Source organism: Lissotriton vulgaris, chromosome 3_1 (assembly GCF_964263255.1).
Source record: "Lissotriton vulgaris chromosome 3_1, aLisVul1.2, whole genome shotgun sequence".
Taxonomy (NCBI): Eukaryota; Metazoa; Chordata; class Amphibia; order Caudata; family Salamandridae; genus Lissotriton; species Lissotriton vulgaris.
In genome coordinates this window covers 216,022,578-216,040,938 of record NC_141689.1, presented here as the reverse complement: position 1 = coordinate 216,040,938, position 18,361 = coordinate 216,022,578, and the positions used below count along the sequence as shown (strand labels likewise).

At 50.3% G+C, this 18,361-nt stretch overlaps 1 protein-coding gene across 2 annotated transcripts in view; it reads right to left on the bottom strand.

Annotated features, from left to right (window-relative positions):
* Window positions 1-18,361, bottom strand: part of PIK3C3 (phosphatidylinositol 3-kinase catalytic subunit type 3) — a 682,135-nt gene that overhangs the window by 625,806 nt on the left and 37,968 nt on the right. For both annotated transcript variants that reach the window (XM_086960327.1, XM_086960326.1), the window contains exon 3: window positions 8,934-9,077. In XM_086960327.1, coding sequence (XP_086816453.1) covers window positions 8,934-9,077 — 144 coding nt within the window. The remainder of the gene's footprint in view (window positions 1-8,933; window positions 9,078-18,361) is intronic.

The following is an 18,361-nucleotide window of genomic DNA, read 5'->3' as shown; positions in this document are numbered from 1 at the left end:
TGTCCGCAAAAGGTTTACATCTATGGAGACCGTCTCTATCTGGCGTTCCAGGGCAGTGTGTGAACCCTGAATAGCCTTGAGGAGTTCCGCTCTGGACGGCTCCGATGGGTCCTCACCCCTGTCTTCAGTGCCCGTCTGCCACGTGATTCTTTGAGGCTGCAGGCGAGGGGTAGTGTACTGCACAATCGTATTAGGCTGGGAGGATTTAGTGCCACGACCCGAACGGGCCGCCATGGCGATTGGCGCAAGTCCGTATGTCGCAAGTTGCGCACCTCAAGCCCGGCCAGCCAGGAAGGGTCCCCCGAGATCAATCCAATTAAAAATAAAGTAGGCGCACACCACAGCGCACAGAGGATATAGGGCAAGTGGTGCCCAGGCAGTCCAAGTAGGCCAAGAAGTAAGGCAGCGTAGGAGCAGCTCACGTCCGCCTACCCTCACTGGGAGACCAGGATTCAGGGTCTCGGCGAAACAACAATGGGCAGCACAGGCTGGAACGCGGGCACCACCACCTCCTCTCTTTGCGCTCCTCGCTTCCCCCAGGTCAGCAGCAGAAGATCACACAAGTCCCGCAGCACTGGGCACGGTGGGACACAGATGCACCCCGCTACCAGTGGCCTCGGACTCCCTAGAGGCCGCCCGGCACAGTTCTCAAAATGGCGGGTGCGTGGGGGAGGGGCGCAATCCGTCTACGGGCCCAGCGACTCTGCTCCTCAATCACCCCCGATGCAGGAAGATAGCGAAGGGCAAAAACCAGGGTACAGGACAGAGTCCGGTGGGAGGAGGGAAACAAGCAGTAAGGCTCCGCAGATACCAATGAAGGGGCCAGGTCCAGTCAGGCATGCAGCAGTCCGGGACCCCCGCATTCACCCCACGCCTTAATCAGGAGCCAGGGCAAGCGGTACTCACGTCCCCCACCTCCGGGTGCAGTTGCCCCGATGACCGGGCACGCAATCTCCAGCTACAGCAAGGGGGGGTCCAGAACTCCGGCACAGGAACGCTGCACAAAATGGACGGCGCCTCCGTCCCGTCTCTCTCCTCTCCGCGCAGCAGGAAGGTCTCTGTGCCACTGTCGCTCGACCCTCCGTCCACGGACCGGGTGCTCCAGCCAGGTCACTTGCGCCCGTCAGGGGGCTCGCTCAAGTCGGGGAGCCCCGGGTGGTACGCCCGCAGTCCGGCCCCACCGTGTAGGCCCAGTCCGCGGGGTCGCGTGATTCAACGCGCCGGCGCCGCCTCCAGCAGCATTCGTTTTAGCGCCCTCGGAGGATTGCAGGTCGCGGGTCCGTTCTTTCGGGCACCGGAGTCTCGGCGGGGTCACCGCTACTTCCGACACGCTTTCCAGCTATCGGGAGAGCCCGGGCAGGAGAATTTGAAGGATTTTGCTGGTCTTCGGGACGGAGCTGGTGGAGCTCACATCCTGTCGGCCATGCTGCTTGGCCACGCCCCCTCCACCACCCTGGTTCTTAGGCCTAACCCTGGTTCTGACCCATTTGTCTGCCCTCTTACCCAATTCTTGTGGAGAGGTCAGATCAGAGTCTACCAGGTGCTGGTGTAATAACTGGTTCTGACAATTATTTAAGACTTGCTCTCTCATAATTAGATTGTACAATCCTTTGAAATCAGTAACCTTACTTCCCAGTAGCCAGCCTTCAAAAGCCTTAGTGGCACAATCAACAAAGTCAGCCCAATCCTGAGACTGAGTTTTCTGGGTGTCTCTGAACATCAACCTGTACTGTTCAGTTGTTAAGCCAAACCCATCAATCAGTGTATTCTTCAGGACTTGGTAATTGTTAGCATCCTCAGCTCTAGTAGTGAGGAGCTTATCTCTACCTTTGCCTTCAAAAGAGAGCCACAAGATAGCTGCCCACTGACTCTGGGGGACGCACTGGACAGTGCAGGCCCTCTCCAAAGCAGTCATCCATTTGTGGATGTCATCCCCTTGTTTAAAGGGGGGCACTATCTTACTCAGGTGTCTAGTGTCTAAACTCCTGTCCTTTTCTCTGCCCCACTCAATGTCTGCTCTCTAGCAAAGGCAAGTCTTTCCTTGGCAAAGGCAAGTTCTTCCCTCTCAATCCTCAGATTGACTTCCCTCATCTTTGCTTCAGGCTCTCTTCTCTGAGGGGATGTCATCCCTCTGTGAGAAGAGACCTGAGAGCCATTGGTGCGAATGGATCTGTTAGAGCCTCTGGATAGAGACCTAACTCGTCCACTCCCAATGTTAAGCCCATCTGAGAGTGGTCCTGGGGGTCCCCAGTTCCATTCTCATGCATGCTTAAGTTGGTCCTGGTGAGCCTTCTGACTACTACCTGACCTTTGTCTGCCTCATCCCCTGACAACTCCTGATCCTCTTCCTCTCCTTCACTTCCTGTTCCATTGAAGTTGAGGTCAGGGTCCCCAAGGGTTCCCTCTAAGGGGGCATGCTCCCATCTGGATTAAAAGGGCCTGTGTTAGAAGCTCTCCTGGCATCATAAGTCTCTAAGAGACCAATCAGAAATGGGATGGTAGGGTTAGAACCCTGTTTTAGCTTCCTGGAGGTACACACTTGTCTCATCTCCTGGAAGCTAAGAGCTGCATATCTTGACATGACCTTTGGAGGGTCGATAACCACAAGGGGAGTCTCTGCAGACTCTCCGTGGTTAGACATGCTTCTAGTGTGGTGTAAGTGATGCACCTACCTACACGATTTGTTTGCCTACTGATCCCTTGCTAGAGTTGTAGTCAGGGTGTGCTAGGCCCTGTTACACTACAACAGCTGGTTCAGTAGAACTCAGAGTAGTCTAAGCTAAGTTATATGTACCTTGGTACTTATGTGATCTTTCAAATGATATTCTTAGGATACGTGTGGTAAAACAACAGCAAGCTCAAATCCCAACCGCTGCTCACCAATGTGAGAAGTTGGCCTGATATGCAGTGCTCACTATTCTAGTGATCACTATGTATCATTCCAAACGACCCTTATTGATGATTGGTTGTAAGTCAACCTTATAGACCAGCTATCCTAGTAGCATGGACAAGAGCAGTCTTTAGGCTAAACTCTAGAGGGCGTGTTAAGCCAGCTGTTATACCATCACATATACCCCTTGAACACCAAGTGAAAGGACACCACACAAGTTGTTATGAAAATAAAAGGATATTTATTTATAACAAGTCTACCCTGATCTCTTTATGAGTCAGGGAGCTAAGCACATAACAAACCTCTTACGAAAATACTTTTAAGTTGCACAATTTACACAAATGCCCGAGGGGCACGAAAAACCATATACTACAAAAGTGGAATGTGAAATACTAGCAGGTAAGTAACAAGATCCAGAGGCTTCAGGATCGCTAGGACTACACTACTGAACCTTCAGGTTAGGAGCAGGAGGCCTAGGGAGATCGGGTGCAGAGTGTGTACTCTCACGCGGGATGCGGGACAAAGTCTATGGATACTAGTATCTCGTAAAGTTACAGTTATCAGACGAATCCGACTAGATAGGCTGAAAACGAAAAAGGATCTGGACACTTAGATAGTGAACCTACGTTGGAGCACCGAAATGCTCAGGTTACCTAGCCCAGGGGCTGCGGCTGCATAGGGTTCAAAAGACGTCGGGAATCCTTGTTACAGTCTATGGAGCCTGAAAGAAGAAGTTGCTGGAAGGCGACCAGTGATGAAGTTCGATGTGATCCAAGCCTGGATCAGTGATGGAGACGACCTGAAAGCAGAGGGGACTCAGTTCTTAATCACTAGCCAGTTATTAGCTGGGCACCAGGATGGCACCGGATGAAGTCACCTCGACCAGGTGAGTGGGAGACGCTGGGCTCTGCGATCTATACCACGAAGGTGTCTACTGTTGGCGATGCTGGACCCAGGATTGGGGCAACAAACCTTGGCAAAGGCAAGCCCACGTGGTGGACTCAAGATGGCGTCTGGAGTGGACCAGGAGGGTCCGGGGTGCTCCTCTCTTGGAAGGGAGCAAGGGCCAGTCTGGAGTAACCAGACCAGTGATGCAATTGTTGTGATTCGTCGTCGGGAGGGCCACTAGCCAGCAGGCAAGTGACCAGACAACGCGGTGAGCAGCAAAGAGCAGAAGGGCCCCACGCAGATCTCGTGGATGCTGGGGGCTGGACTTCGGTGCTGGAGCTGCTCAGGGTTAGGTCTTCTCAAACCCCAAAGCACTCACTCGAGGATCCCTCGGTGGTCGTGCTGGATAAGCGTCATGCAGTTTTGAAGATGGCAGGTCCCTTCAGGTCTCGTCACACCCACGAATCTCAGCTGGGCTGATGATGCAGGTAGAGGTCAGAGATGCCAGGGAATCCGGGTCTCGTCGAGCTGGGCAGTCTTGATCCAGAGGATGGACTTACAGCAAACCGCAGAGCTTAGATGGTGCCCGCTGATGCAGGATGGCTACTCCTTAGCCACAAGGGAGAGTCTTCAGAAGTGTTCAAGAGTTCTTTCGTGGAAAGTAGTCAAGATTCGGAATTATCTAATTTAGGAAAGGGGCCTGCTCCTACCTTTATCCTAAGAAAGGGGCTGGCACGCGACTAGGTCCTGCCCATGGGTGGGACCAGGAGGGGGGTGGTTACACCCCTCTCCCATGTCCGGACTTTCCCCAGCTCAGGGGCTGGTGTGCCCCTGGAACTGGTTCAAGCCGGCATATGCACAGTGAGCACAGGGGTGCCACTTGCAGTCACCTTCCTCTCAGCCCTGCCTACCTGGGATACACAAAACACTGTCTGGGATGGTGCTAGCACCGCCCCTGACAGGAAACCCTTTGTCCAAGCTCTCCTCGCTGGAAGGACTCCCAGCAGCAGGAGGTCAGACTTGTGTCTGTGGTGGCAGCATCCATTTTGAGGAGCTGAGGCTGTGTTAAGCATTAATTGGGGTTCACAGTTACATATATGTCGTGTCCCTCTAGAATGGTGGAATGCTAACCCCATCGCCAGAATTGGCGAGGGGTTAGTATTCCAATTCGTATGACACCTTACTCAACATGTTTTGATAAAGCGATACCAAAGTTGGCAAATAACCGCGAGGATTATAAGGAACTTAAGAGTATATGGTACGCGTTATCATGGAACAGCTATTAGGACTTGGTTCCGCAAGCTGCAAACGGGCTCAGCTCATGCCAGAGCACCATCTCACATAATTCCAAGCACTCTGCCATCAGGATTGATAAGGCCTGCCATAGGAGTGACTGATAGGATTACATGTGTCCATTTTAGGGTTAGATATAGGAATACTATATCTAAAGCAAAGGGTGATTACACCACCTTGCCCCAGCTGTCGTGCAGCAGGTTGTGTCAGATTTGGATGGCCAGCCAGGGGTGGCATAATACATGCTGCAGCCCCTGGTAGGCCCTGGGTACACCTATGCCCTGGATACCTAAGGTATACTGTACAGGGGCTGATAAGGTGACTCAGTATCCAATTAGATATGTACCTAAGGTACATGGAATCCATTTTACAGAGAGAGCAGTAGGCCTGGGGCCCTGAATAGCAGGGTCCCAGGTCAACTAAGTCGGAAAACCAGCAAAACACCAGGCAAAAAGTTGGGGGCAACCATAGTCAGGTATCCACCTTCCTACACTTATCCATCCTAATTTTGTCATATCATGCAGTATAGGTATTCTTAGTCTGGTTCAACTTTTCTCCACCCTCCAACACCATGTTTGCAACACACGTGTAATCCTCAGTAGCAATTGCGCAAACGCTATGCCTTTCACCTCTGAACTAAGAGTTCTCGTTAAGTTTTGAGGCCAGAGTTCTAGTCTGTGTGCATCAGCGAAGCTTTGTTTAGATTCCCATGTTGGTAATGAAAAGTGATTTGAAAGAGGAACATCTGACCAAGTATTTTGAGAGCAGGAGATTCTAGGGAAGGCGAGAATGTGGAAGGGAGAGATGACTTCTTTGAGGACAGAGGGCAGCATAGTTGTCTTGTCTTCTGCGATGGTTTATAGGGCAGAAGGCTATATTACCAGGAGGGGCAGTGCTTAAAATGGATAATACTCTGTGAAGGTATTTTCTGTTTCTGCAGTAATTGCTTCCTGCTCAGATGAGCCAATAAATTAACTCAAATGAGGTTGGGATTAGGTTTGCACGGCCTAGTGATGGAGCCTAATTTCCTGCCTGCCACAACAAAGCAGAGACTAGTTTGTCGGCAGTCCAGTCTTTTCATCACAATAGGATTACTCCAAAATGGTAAGCAATTGTTCTAATTTAGCCCCATCATTCTTATTAGACGACAGACTCATGCATCCAAAGTTCTTTCTGGGATTACTTTGTCATACTGCTACTAAGCTTCCACCTCAAGAAGTCTTATTTTGTACGTCATTTGCTGCAGACAAGAATTCAACAGAAATCTGCAAACATGGCTATCAGAAAATACATTCTCATTCTTTGAGTACTGTTGCAAATTATTTTCAGGAATGGTATTGCCATTCAATAATCTGCTCCAGCTTGTGTTTGCGGGTGCGTTGCAGGTTTGAATGTCAGCCCTGAGCTGCCATGGCATTTATTCACTAAAATGGCAGCAACAACTTCAGTGGCATCAATGGTTGATCCCTTTACCCGTGCTTACCTCCACAACAGCTACTTATTTCTTGCCCAGTGGCTAGGTAGAGGGACTGGAATGTAAAAAATATATATAAGACCTTTAAACCTCTGTTTATTTTCTTATCCTTTCACTTAGACAAGGGGCACTGAGTGCAGTGTGATGAGTGCCAAATGGAAAACTAGGTCAACATCTCGTACCCTTGCTAATCCCAGATTGACACCCGTCTGTGATGTGGGGGGAGTGATCTATAATCAAGCTAGAGTGCTTTTTCAATCCTTAATGTATGTTATTAGAGCAAATACGATCAAACATGCTTTGTGTTTCTTGCTAAATGACTACCCAAGCATTTCAAATTCAAAAATATTTGGTGGGAGTTGTCACAAAGTACCAAATAATATATATTCAACATTCTTTGTGCTATAGAGCTAGGATATGTGGCAACTTCCCCCAGACAGCTGCAACGCTGTTTACTATACTGGCATCATATTCAGAAAATAACATAAAAGTATTGTGTGCAGGTAAATGAAGCACGAACAGAGCAGTAACTAAAAAAAATGTGATGAAACTGAATTATTTGCTTCCAATTTTCAAAACCTTCCTTTGATGGAAGGATGGGGAAATATCTTGTAAAAGACTCGTTAGGTTGACGCCCAGAGTGTTTGGAGTGTACGATTTGCCCGAGATTGTGATGAAAACTAGAATCTGGCGTTTCACATTTCACCAGGTTTACTGGCCTAATGTGTATTAAACTAAAGCACTTGTCATTCATTGTGCTAAAATTTCTTGAGAGCCCCAAAATCGTGTTATGCCGAGAATAATTGTTACTTAACCTTACTAAAGCTTTAAAGTGCATTATTTGTCACATGTAGTCTCAAAGAATGACTCTGTGTTTTACGCACTACTTCGAAAAAGCGGCAGAGCCCCGCTCAAGGAATTTTGATTTGGCTCTAATGAGGTCTCTGTCTCCACTGATCTATGTATCTATGTGTTAACACCCAATCCCCCCTCCCCCCCACCCAAGTTTGAGTCTAGTTGCGGCCCTGCTTCTTGAGTCGATATGCTATAGCGTCGGAAATGAAGGCAATGGCAAACAAGCTGGAACCCACTGTGACCATGGAGAGGAGCAGACCTTCCTCACACGGGTAGACAGTGCACACCTTGAATGCCTTACACTACTGTAGTACATGACGAGCATCATCATCATAAAACACCCAGCCCCCTAGAGAAGAGCCCAGGGGCCTAAGTCACCACCCTCGGAGCCCCACCATAGGACCAGCTCCTAGGACTGAACACGAGAGATGAGACCCCCTCGGTTGCACCTCCGTGACGTCCCCTCCGTGATTACACTTACACAGGAGGACCATTACCTCTACGTCCCTCGTCCTCGACCCAGTCATGGAAACGCTTTTAGGCTCCACCCCCACTCGTGCCAGGTGCTATATCAGGCCCAACCACCAGAAGCACATCCTGTTTTGTTTCCGGTCGGTGGATTACTTGATGGGAGACGCTGGGGTGGGTGCCGGGCACTTACCTCCGTCTTTGTCCTGTGGATCCTCCTCTGCTGGGCTCTGGGAGGCTCCCATGGTCCGTCGAGGGATTCTTTGGAGTGGGGCTGCTGGGCTTCCCAGTCTCCTCCAGGGCTTGGTTGACCTGAGCTGCTGGGCTTCTCTGGTCTTCCTCCTTTTTCTTCCTGCCTGGTTTCCTGCTGCTGTCCCTTGGTGTGGAAGACGGACGCGGCCGGCTCCTCATGCTCGCCTGCTGTCAGGTAGGGGGGGGGGGGCGCTGGTCTGCTGTGTGCGCGCTCCTCCCCGGGTGTTCCTTACCCCCCCCCCACCCCCCCAGGCCCTTCTGTGGTTGTGGGGGCCCGGGGTTGTTTTCGTTGGGTAGTGCGAGGGTTGAGGAGCGCTGGATTCTGCGTGCTCCTTCCCGTGTTGCCCAGGCTAACTTTTGTTTACTCTCTCGCCCCTAATCGGACAGAACACTACAATTCTATACAATGACCTTCTTTCTTCCCTGCTTTACAGCCTTAGGGCTAGACCCATCTCTCCACCCTCCCCCAAGACGCCTACCCATCAGCAGCTCCGCCTCGCCTTGCTCCGCTCCCAGTTACTTTGGTGCCATTAATTTGACACGGTTCAGCTATGTTGCGGGACCTCATGTTGCCCTATGATGTAACTGTACTCGTCTGTTGTCCCTGAAGTAGGATCACTTCTAACCAGTATTGTGTGCTAATTCCATTTATGTAACCTACGATTACTACTTACACGAGAGAATTATATCCTTAACTTGTGTGTCGTGTTTTTTGCACTTGACAATAAAACCAATGAAACATATTTAAAAATAAAATAGGCGCACCAGCCACTGCCCAGGAGGTACTCGCTAGTGCCACAAAGCATTGCATACCCATATTTTCCAAAGAGTGACACTGTTGTCCCACCGACAGGAACCGCTTTGCCGGGTCCGTAGACATCCCAGACGGTCAGAGCGACTTGCGCACTCCGCGGCAGGTCCGGGTACTTCACGGGGAGTCTCAGCCACTCGTTCCAGCTGCAACAAAGAAAGAGAGACTGATCAGGATTTAAGTAAAGACACAAGTTCCGTCATGATGGACGACAAACAGATGTGGGTTCGGTGAGGTTTAGGGCACCAGTGCTTCGGGCAGTGGGACTTTAGTGCCTTTCCCCTGGGCATAAGATGCATAATTAAAGTCATATAATTAAAGAGCACTGCTCTATACTCACAAGAATTCAGAGGACACTCCCAAACAGTTTCTCAAGTACAGCAAGCACCTCAGAGTCTGGTCCTTTAACAGGCCACTAAAACCTACTGCTAATTTAACACTATGAGCCAATAGAAGAGAGGGCAGATGCTGCTCTCATAACAAAGCACAGGTAAGGTAAGCTTCAAGGCTAACATAGGATGGACCTTAATAAATGCCTTGAAATCACAACGAGCCACAACAGCACTGAAAGTCATCTCTGGTTAGAAAATAAGAATGGCCCTCATAACAGTGCTCTACGATATAGATATATATATATATATATATATATGTATATGTATATGTTTTAATAAATTGCAAAATATAAATAATAACAAAATAAATAATTAAACAAACCAAGGGCCGGAGTAGAGCTGGCTCCCTGACTTCTTAAGTCCCAAGAACAAAAGGACTTCACCCCCAGCTTCCCCCCTGAACTCTACTGAGAGACTTCTGTCCTTCCTAGAGTGCTTGGGCCAGTTGTGGTGCCTTGGGAAGTTGTATCTGTGCTTGGGAGCTGGAAATCACGCTTTTAAAGATCTTTCTACAAGTTTTGTCGCAAACCCGGCAGAGCGTGCGAATTCCCACCGCTACGAAGACCGAGATCGTCGCAGCGCCATCGCCGCTGCCTGAAGACGTCGCACCCTTCGTTTGCGGGAAGATTTACGCCGCTGCGAACATCGTTGCAGAGCCTGGGTGAGATCACTGCATCACGTCGCTGCGAGAATCGTCGCAGAGCCATCCCATTGAGGAGCTGCGAGAGGAAGATCGCCGCTGGGCGTGGAGTGTGCATCGTCGCCCCGGAAATCGTCGCAGCCCCTGAGAATCAACGCATTGTGCCTTTGCGGGAGAAAACTTCTTACGGAAACTACGAACCGGAATCCATACAAGTCATCGCCTTCCTCCCCATACAGACCGGATTCGTCGCAACATGTCCGCTGCTGCAGCGGGGCTGTCGCTAACGCCTCCACAGGGTCTCAGGAGCAACGCATCGCTTCTTTTCCACCGCTACAGCTTCTGTGCTTGGAACATTTTATCGCTATAGGTACTGTGGCTAAACGTGACACAACTGTGAACATTTCACGCAACTGTGGATTATTTCAACACTAACATTAAGAACTCTTTTGCAACCATATTCTTGAACTGTGTATGTTGGATTTTTGTCTTTTTGGTCTGGTGTAGTTTAGATTAAATACCTTTGTTTTTCTAAACTGTTGTGGAGTCAGTTTGTGGTGTTTTCACTGTTTTACTGTGAGTTTTGGTACACATACTTTACACATTGCCTTTGTTAAGCCTGGACTGCTCATGCCAAGCTACCAAGGGGGTGAGCAGGGTTATCTAAGAGTGTTTCCTCCTTACCGGACTAGACGCAAGGGTCCCTATTTGGACAGTGGTACCTACCTCTGCCAACTAGAGACCCCCAGTTCTAATACCCTGCATCCGGTACGCTAAAGTGCTCCAAGACAGGAACAAGCTCCATCTGAGATCAGAGCAGCCAGCTCCTTTGTCGAATTACAAAGAAAACTGCAAACCTGGCTTTTCAACTAGGTTTCTTTCAGACAACTCAGTTTGCTCCTGTGGAGTACCTGGGCATTAATTATCCTACCTAATAACTTAACAAGCTGAGTAAGGGAGATGACTTCGGTTTGTAGGATTCCCTGTGCTGACTTGCCCAGTTTGAAGCCATTGCAATCTTGCTGGATCATTGGTAGAGGGGTTGTCACTCTTGAGCATCAGAGATCTTGAAGAGCCAGCTCAATGGAGATCCCATGGTTTCTGACATGCCTTCCTCTGCGCTATACATATTGAATTAATGATTCAAATTAGACAGTGCTTTTTATTAAAACAGCAATCAGCGTTGGCAGGCATTTGCCAGCACAGGAGCTTGAAGCACTGACACCCAGTTAGCGTAGATAAGTTCTGTGCAACAGCACTATGGGAAAGGTGATAACCTACAGACCAAGATTTTCTTCTAGGTACAGCAATAGGTTTCGAAGCAAGCTAAGTATGGCTGCAGGTGATAGCAAAACTAACCTCATACGCCATCAACAATATTGACACCAAACTAGCGCCCTCATTACAAAATTAAAAGCACTCAGATATCTTGATAAGCAAGGTAGCAGAATTGGAGAGGGAGACAGAAAATCTGGGAGTTCGAGAATTTGGGTGGCACAACATAATCAGGTTTCCAAACTGGAACTGCAAATGTTTCAAAGACACACTAAAGTCAACGACTCACAGGGAACATCCTAAGAAAATAAAGTTCACAGACTGGTGTGAACGGGTTTTTACTCATTATTAATAATGCCCGATTTTACTGTGGTTCAGTTAGCCGACTAGACCTCAGTTATGTTCCTATTTGCAGAATAAAAGTGCAGATTTAATTTATGCGAGCAAAGCCTTTCTCCCAATCTCTGTGTATGCTTGTGTGCTTTTCCATTGCAGTAAAATCATCAAAACAAGCATTTGCAATGCAATAGGTCTCGCATTAATTAAGTTTGAGCTATTGGCATTGCTAAATTTTGCAACACCAATTGCAACAAAAGTCTATAAGTGTTTGTGTGTGTGTATTGCAACACCAATTGTTTGTGTGTGTGTGTTGTTGTTGTGCGTGTGGTTGTGTGTATGGTTGTGTGTCTGTATAGTTGTATGTTTGGTTGTGTGTGAGTTTGTGTGTGTGTAGTTGTATGTGTGATTATGTGTATGTGTGTGTATGTGTGCTGTGTGTGTTTTTGTTGTGTGTGGGGTTGTATGTGTCGGTGTGGTGTGAATGTGTTTGCTTGTGTGGTTGTGTATGTATGTGTGTGTGTGTTTCTGTGTGTGTGTGGTTTTATGTGTGATTGTGTGTATGTGTGTATGTGTGTGGGTGTGTGTATGTGATTTTGCAGCTGTGGTTGTATATGTGTGTGTGTTGTGTGTTGTTGAGTGTTTTGCGGGTGAGTGGGTGTATGTATGTGTAGTTGTTTGTGTGCTTGTGTTTGTGTGTGCTTCTGGTTTAGCAACCATATTTCAAACCATTGCTTAGATAACAACACGTGAGACATGGCGTATGTAGGAGCAGACTGCATGTGCCCCGCTGGACATGTCCCCAAATGGGAATTTCTTTTTCAAAGCTGCACCTCTCCCTTTAATGGACCAAAGCTACTCTAAAGAGCACATTTCTGTAATCAGAAACCATTCACATGGAACTGGAGCCATTGTAAGCCCAGAGGTCACTGCTGTTGCTGCTGTGACTTTATTAAGCTCCCCAACGTTTACTGCATATAGTACAGAGGGAGATACAGAAAAATAGAGAGGGAGAAAGAGATATATAATTAAAGTAAGTGTGTGTGTGTGAGAGAGAGAGAATATGCATTGATGCTAGATGGATGAATGAATGGGTAGATGGATGTGTGGGTGGGTGACTGGCTAGGAGTCTGGATGGATGGGTGTGTGGATAGGTGGATGGATAGAGGTGGATGGTTGAATGAGGAGATGAAAAGAGAGGTATAGAAAGGGGAGAAAGAGTGTGAAGATAGTTTAAACATTTGTCCTACAGCAGGTTGTTGTTCCTAATCCGGGCCTTAATCTTCCTTACCCAATAAATGTTAGGCTGATGATTTTGTTATTCTCTGTGAAGGAACAGTTTCCGTAGTGGCCTTTTAGTACACAGGTCATATTTCAGATTGCATTGCTATCAATAAAAAGATCACTTTCACTTTCGCTGTGATGCGTTGACATAAAAGAGCACTGCTGACACAGCTCTCTTGTGTTCCAATACGAAAATATTTACTTTATTAATGTGGCTATAGAATGTCTTTAAAAATATGTAAAGTCCTTGTTGTCTGATAGACTTGAAATCACAAATAACCAGGTGGTGACTCATCCACTCTAAATACTCTACACCACTCTAGCAAAAAAAAAAACATTTTGACTGCCTAGCAATTTGCCTCTGGTTGTGCAATAAGTGTCTCCAAATGGGCTACCAACTATTTTCAGGCAATCTATGCAGAAACATTTCTCCTCCCTCCCTCTCAAGGCTGTCTTATTGATTTTGGGTTTTGTAAACGGAGCTCACGGCGCACACAGACATCCTGCCAAAGCATCTGCATTGCCTCGCAGTGCTCCCAAGGACAGCAGACAGCGCGAGGAGCTTTAATCCCGATTTGGTGCACAGATCCATTATTACAGCCCTGGGTCACTCGTGCAGCGCTGTGCAGAAACGCATTTCTATGGTATTAGTTGATATTCCAACAGAATAACAAAAAATCAAACGTAATTGTATAAGCAATAATCCAAGCGTTTAGTTTAAGAAAAAAAATCTGTATAGTAAAAGTAAGTAAAATATTTACTTTATCAATGCAGACCCTACAAATATGGTCATTCCACGGCTGTTGCGTCAAATAAATGCAATACAGCCAGTGACTTCACATTTCGATGTTTTAAACTAAGAAGACCTCCAGTTAATTACAGAAGACCAGTGTCGGATCTACACAGTAAAACCCTAACATATGTAAAACAAATAGGCAGTACGCAAAGATGATGCAAGAATCACAAAACCCGGGTCAAACATCGTGACTGTTCACAGCTATCCCACATCCTAGGCAGCATGTACCATTTATTCCTTCTGTCACTACGCTAAATCAATACACTGTCTCTAATGCAACAGATCCTTCCGTTCTATCCAAGTTGGCTGCCGAAATGCTGGCGAGTCACGATGTTACACGCCATCTCCCAATTGCTCCAATTGTACCAGCACACTTAACCTGCAGCCTCGGGCACCTACCGACGCTCCGGCTGCCGGCAGCCTGCAGTGAATATTAGTAATGAAATTAAAAGCGGCCGCAAAATGAAATTAAAGGCGGCCGCGAAATGAAACTAAAAGCGGCCGGAAAATAAAACAAGCCGTGAGCGTGCACACTCCCGAACTTCCGGTTTTGGGATGTGCACGCTCACGGCTGTCGTGGGGCGGGACTTCAGTCTTTGCGAGAAGCCCGCGCCCATGGAGTGGATGGCCCAAAGACTGGTGGCAGCAGAAGTCAGGAGTGGCGGAGGAGGCAGCTGATGCGGTAAGTGGGGCTTGGGGGGCTTGGCACGTGTGTGTGTGTGTCTGCGCGTGTGTGTGTCTGCGCGTGCATGAGTGTGTGTGTCTGTGTGTATGGGCGTGTGTGCATGTCTTCGGCCGGCCTGCATAAGCGCGTCCACAGAGCCTGGTCCGCTCCTGCACCGATCTATCTCCCTTGAGGAGCAACTCTGCGACAATAGGTCGAGAGAGCTCGACCTAAAGATGGCTTAACAGTGGTGTCTACAATGTTCTATCAAGGAAGCAATGTCCGAGAGGTTCCTTTACTTTATTACTTTCTAAGGTTTCCTGCTAATGCTCTGTGTATGAAATTCATAAGCTGAACAGTCTATTGTATTGCTCTGCTATATAAACAAGCATTTGCAATGCAATAGGTCTTGCATTATTAAAGTTTGAGCTATTGGCATTCCTAAATAATGCAACACCAATAGCTCAAACTTCAACAATGCGAGACCTATTGCATTGCAAATGCTTGTTATCTGCAGTGAGGGGATGCGCAGAATAAAAAAGTTTTTGAAGACCACTGTGATTAGAAGGTGTTGATGGGGGGAGTTATAAGGGCAGGATGGGGGTCAGGAGCGGCTCTCAATTTGGAGGCGGGGCATGTTGTGGGGTGCTCTGTGTGAAGAGGTTGAGTGACATTAAAATTATGTAAAGCGGGGCGTGGCTAAGCAGGCCATCATGGCGGACGTGTGCTAGATAGCTCCGTCCAGCCCAGCACTGATCCGGCATTTATCCTTGCTCCCTCGGACGCTTTAGTGGTCCTTGAGGGGATATCCTTTCTCTGGTAGCCGGCCGGGTCGGTCCGGTGCCCCTGCTGAGTGGCTGTGGTGCCGGTAGATGGAGGTGGCTGGCCCGGCGTGCTGCGGCCTTGTGGAAGTCCGGGAGGCCGGGACCTCGATTTTGGCGTTCCCGGGACTGCGCGGCTGACGGCGGTCGGCCTCTACATGGTGGAGGAGCGCCGACCGGAATCGAGGCTGTGGGCAGAGCAGACTGGCCCAGGAACAACATTGGCTGTGGCCCCCCCCCGGTGAGGAGACGACAGGGGGAGTACTCCGACCCAACTGCCGGGTTGCTCCCGGCATTTCTGCAGTGCGGGTGGTTGCCCCATCGTCCCACTGCCTGGGGCCTGGATTTGGGGGCGGGGGCGACTGGAAAGGTGCGTGGGGCTCCATCTGGCCCGACCGGGTCGCCCCCCCTAGCTGTGAAAACAACCCCCCCCCCTCCCCTGCCCATCGGGAGATCGGCGGTCGGGCTGGGCCCCGTGGGGGGTGCAGTGGGGAAGTTGGTGTGGGCTGGAGACAGCGGAGACGCCCGAGGCGCGGGCGGTAGTCAGGCCGGGGCCTGCTGGGGGTGGCCCGCTCTCCTAGAGGTCGTGGCTGGCCATCGGCGGTGAGCGGCACGGCATTGAGGTGGCCCTACAGAGTGGAAACTGTTTGCCGGCTCCACCAGCGGCTTGGTCGTGGCCCGTGACCTGTGGGCCCCCCTTTTTGAAGGCAACTAGACGGTGGGTGTGACGGTGTGGGGCCCCCCTTCCTCCAGAGAGATCGGCGGCCGGGTCGCACGGGGGGAGTGGTGGTGCAGCGAGTGCAGACCGGGCATTGGGAGGGCCCGCGTGGCGGCTGGAGAGAGCCCGGGCCTGCGCTGCGGCCTGAGTGGTGGCGGCCCACATCCTCAGGAGTAACTCTTGGGCCTTCAGCAGTGAGGGGCGAGTTACTACGAGCCTGTACCCATTGACTGTGCCCTTTGGCCCTGCCACGCTGATTTCTGCCCACCGGGCCTCGACTTGGCCCTGAAACTTGCAGGCCCCCTGCTGAAGGTGTCCCACATGCAGACGCTAGTGGCAGTGCAACCGGTTGGGGCCCCACGCGAAGATACGGCTGGCAGACTCCCTCAGAGGGGGGCTGTGAGGAGTACATCGGCGCTAGCCATGACTATAGGCAAAGGGGGGCAGTGGCCCTACTACACACGGGCTCATCGACAAGTTTACTGGCCCGGGGGCGACGAGTGGTACTGCCGGACATTCACAGGAGGGCCCGCCAGACAATGCGACGCTGTTGCCCGCCATAACCCAATCCAGAGACATGCTTGATGCCAAGATTGGCGCGGTTGGGTCGGATGTGATGTTGCTGCGGCAGGACCTGCGGAATGCAGTATCCCGCATAACTGAAGTGGAAACGCGAGTGTCGGGTTGGAGGACGATGTTGTGTACCTCAAGCAGAAAGTGGCGAAGTTGGAAAGTACCCAGAAAGGCCTGGCACTGCGGGTTGAGGACGCGGAAGGGCGGGCGCGGTGAAACAATCTGCGCTTTGTGGGCTTCCCGGAGGGGTGCGAGTCGGGTGGCATGGAGCGTTTCCTTACACAGTGGCTCGAGGGCTGGATGCCTCCAGACGCTCTCTCCCGCTGCTTTATCATTGAACGGGCTCACATGGCGTTAGTGCAGAAGCCACCGGCCGGGGCCCGGCCTCGTCCAGTAATCGCGAGTCTGCTGAACTACTTTGATCGTGATGCCATCCTGAAACAAGCCAGAGCAAAAGAACCTCTCATGTTTGAAAATCACCGGATCATGGTGTTCCCGGATTACACACGCTTGGAACAGCAGCAGCACCAGTCGTTTCAGGCAGCTAAGGCCCGGCTAAGAGAACTTAAGCTCCAGTATGCCCTGTTGTTTCCGGTGCGCCTTCGCGTGGTGTTTCAATCACGGATGTTTTTCTTTGATTCTCGGAGGACGTCTTCAAATGGACGGATGAAACTGTGCGGGTGAGGGCCCATACCCCCCACCAGGTCGGCATTCCGATTCGTCATTGAGTGAGGGGGCGCAGCAGGCTTCGCAGAGACAATGCCGGCGGGGCTCTCGGAGTCCCCGATCCCAGAGGCGATCACAATCATGCCGCTCGGGAGTCGGAGGAGACGCAGTGCCCCAGACACAGAAGACTGGATCCTCAGTCCCGGCTGGAGGAGATAGTACTGGTGAACCCTCGTAATTGGACCATGTGTACTAATATTTGCTGTAATAACGAGGGAGCCCTGCGTGGGCTCGGACCCTGCAGCCCTCACGCCTGTAGGTAGCGAGAGGAACTGTTATGTGTGGTAAGTTAGGGATCCATTGGAGGGAGAGGCCCGGGTCCCCCGGTTGGGAGCCTGGTTTCAATCCGACCTCGACAGGTACTTCAATGTTTCATGAGGTATGGGGTGGGGGGTTTGATGGGGGTTGGGGTGGTTTGGTTCGGGGGTTTGATTGCGCTTTCACACCAAGCATCACATGAAGTACGTACACTCTGCTACAATTATTGTTTGGGGCCCACACACAATACGCAACTAGATGGCTAGTGGGTTGACAACGGTCCAGGGATCCCTGGGCGCCCTTCGGGTAGTAAGCTGGAATGTTCGTGGGCTACTAGATAAAATCAAGCGGGCGGTCCCGAGACAGGCCAAGCGGGATGGGGCGGATGTTCTCCTTTTGCAGGAAACCCATCTGATGGGTTCCAAGGTGCTCTGTCTACAGCGCTATGGTTTTCAACAAGTGTTCCATGCTGGCTTCACACAGGGGTCTAGGGGCGTGGCTATCCTCATCCATCGTAGAGTTCCTTATGTGCATGCTCAACAGTGGCTGGATGGACAGGGGCGCTACGTCTTTGTCCGTGGTATGATTGGAGTGGAGCCGGTGGTGCTGGGATGTGTGTATGCCCCCCCTCCTTTGCAATGGTCCCTGGTGGAGCGGTTGTTGGCGCTGTGGTCTGATATGGTTTCTGTGGTGGGAGGTGATTGGAACGATGTCATAGACCCCAGTAGGGATAGGTCCAGAACGGGCGTGTTCCAGGGTGACTCCCAACCCACAGTTACAAGCACTGGTGTCTACTCTGGATTGGGTGGATACGTGGCGACTTCACCATGGCACCAGGAGGGAGTATACTTTTTTGTCGGCAGTACATGCGTCCTTCTCAAGGATTGACTAAGTGTTTGTTCCTAGGGGGGTGGTCTCGAGGCTAGTATCAGCTGGTATTCACCCTA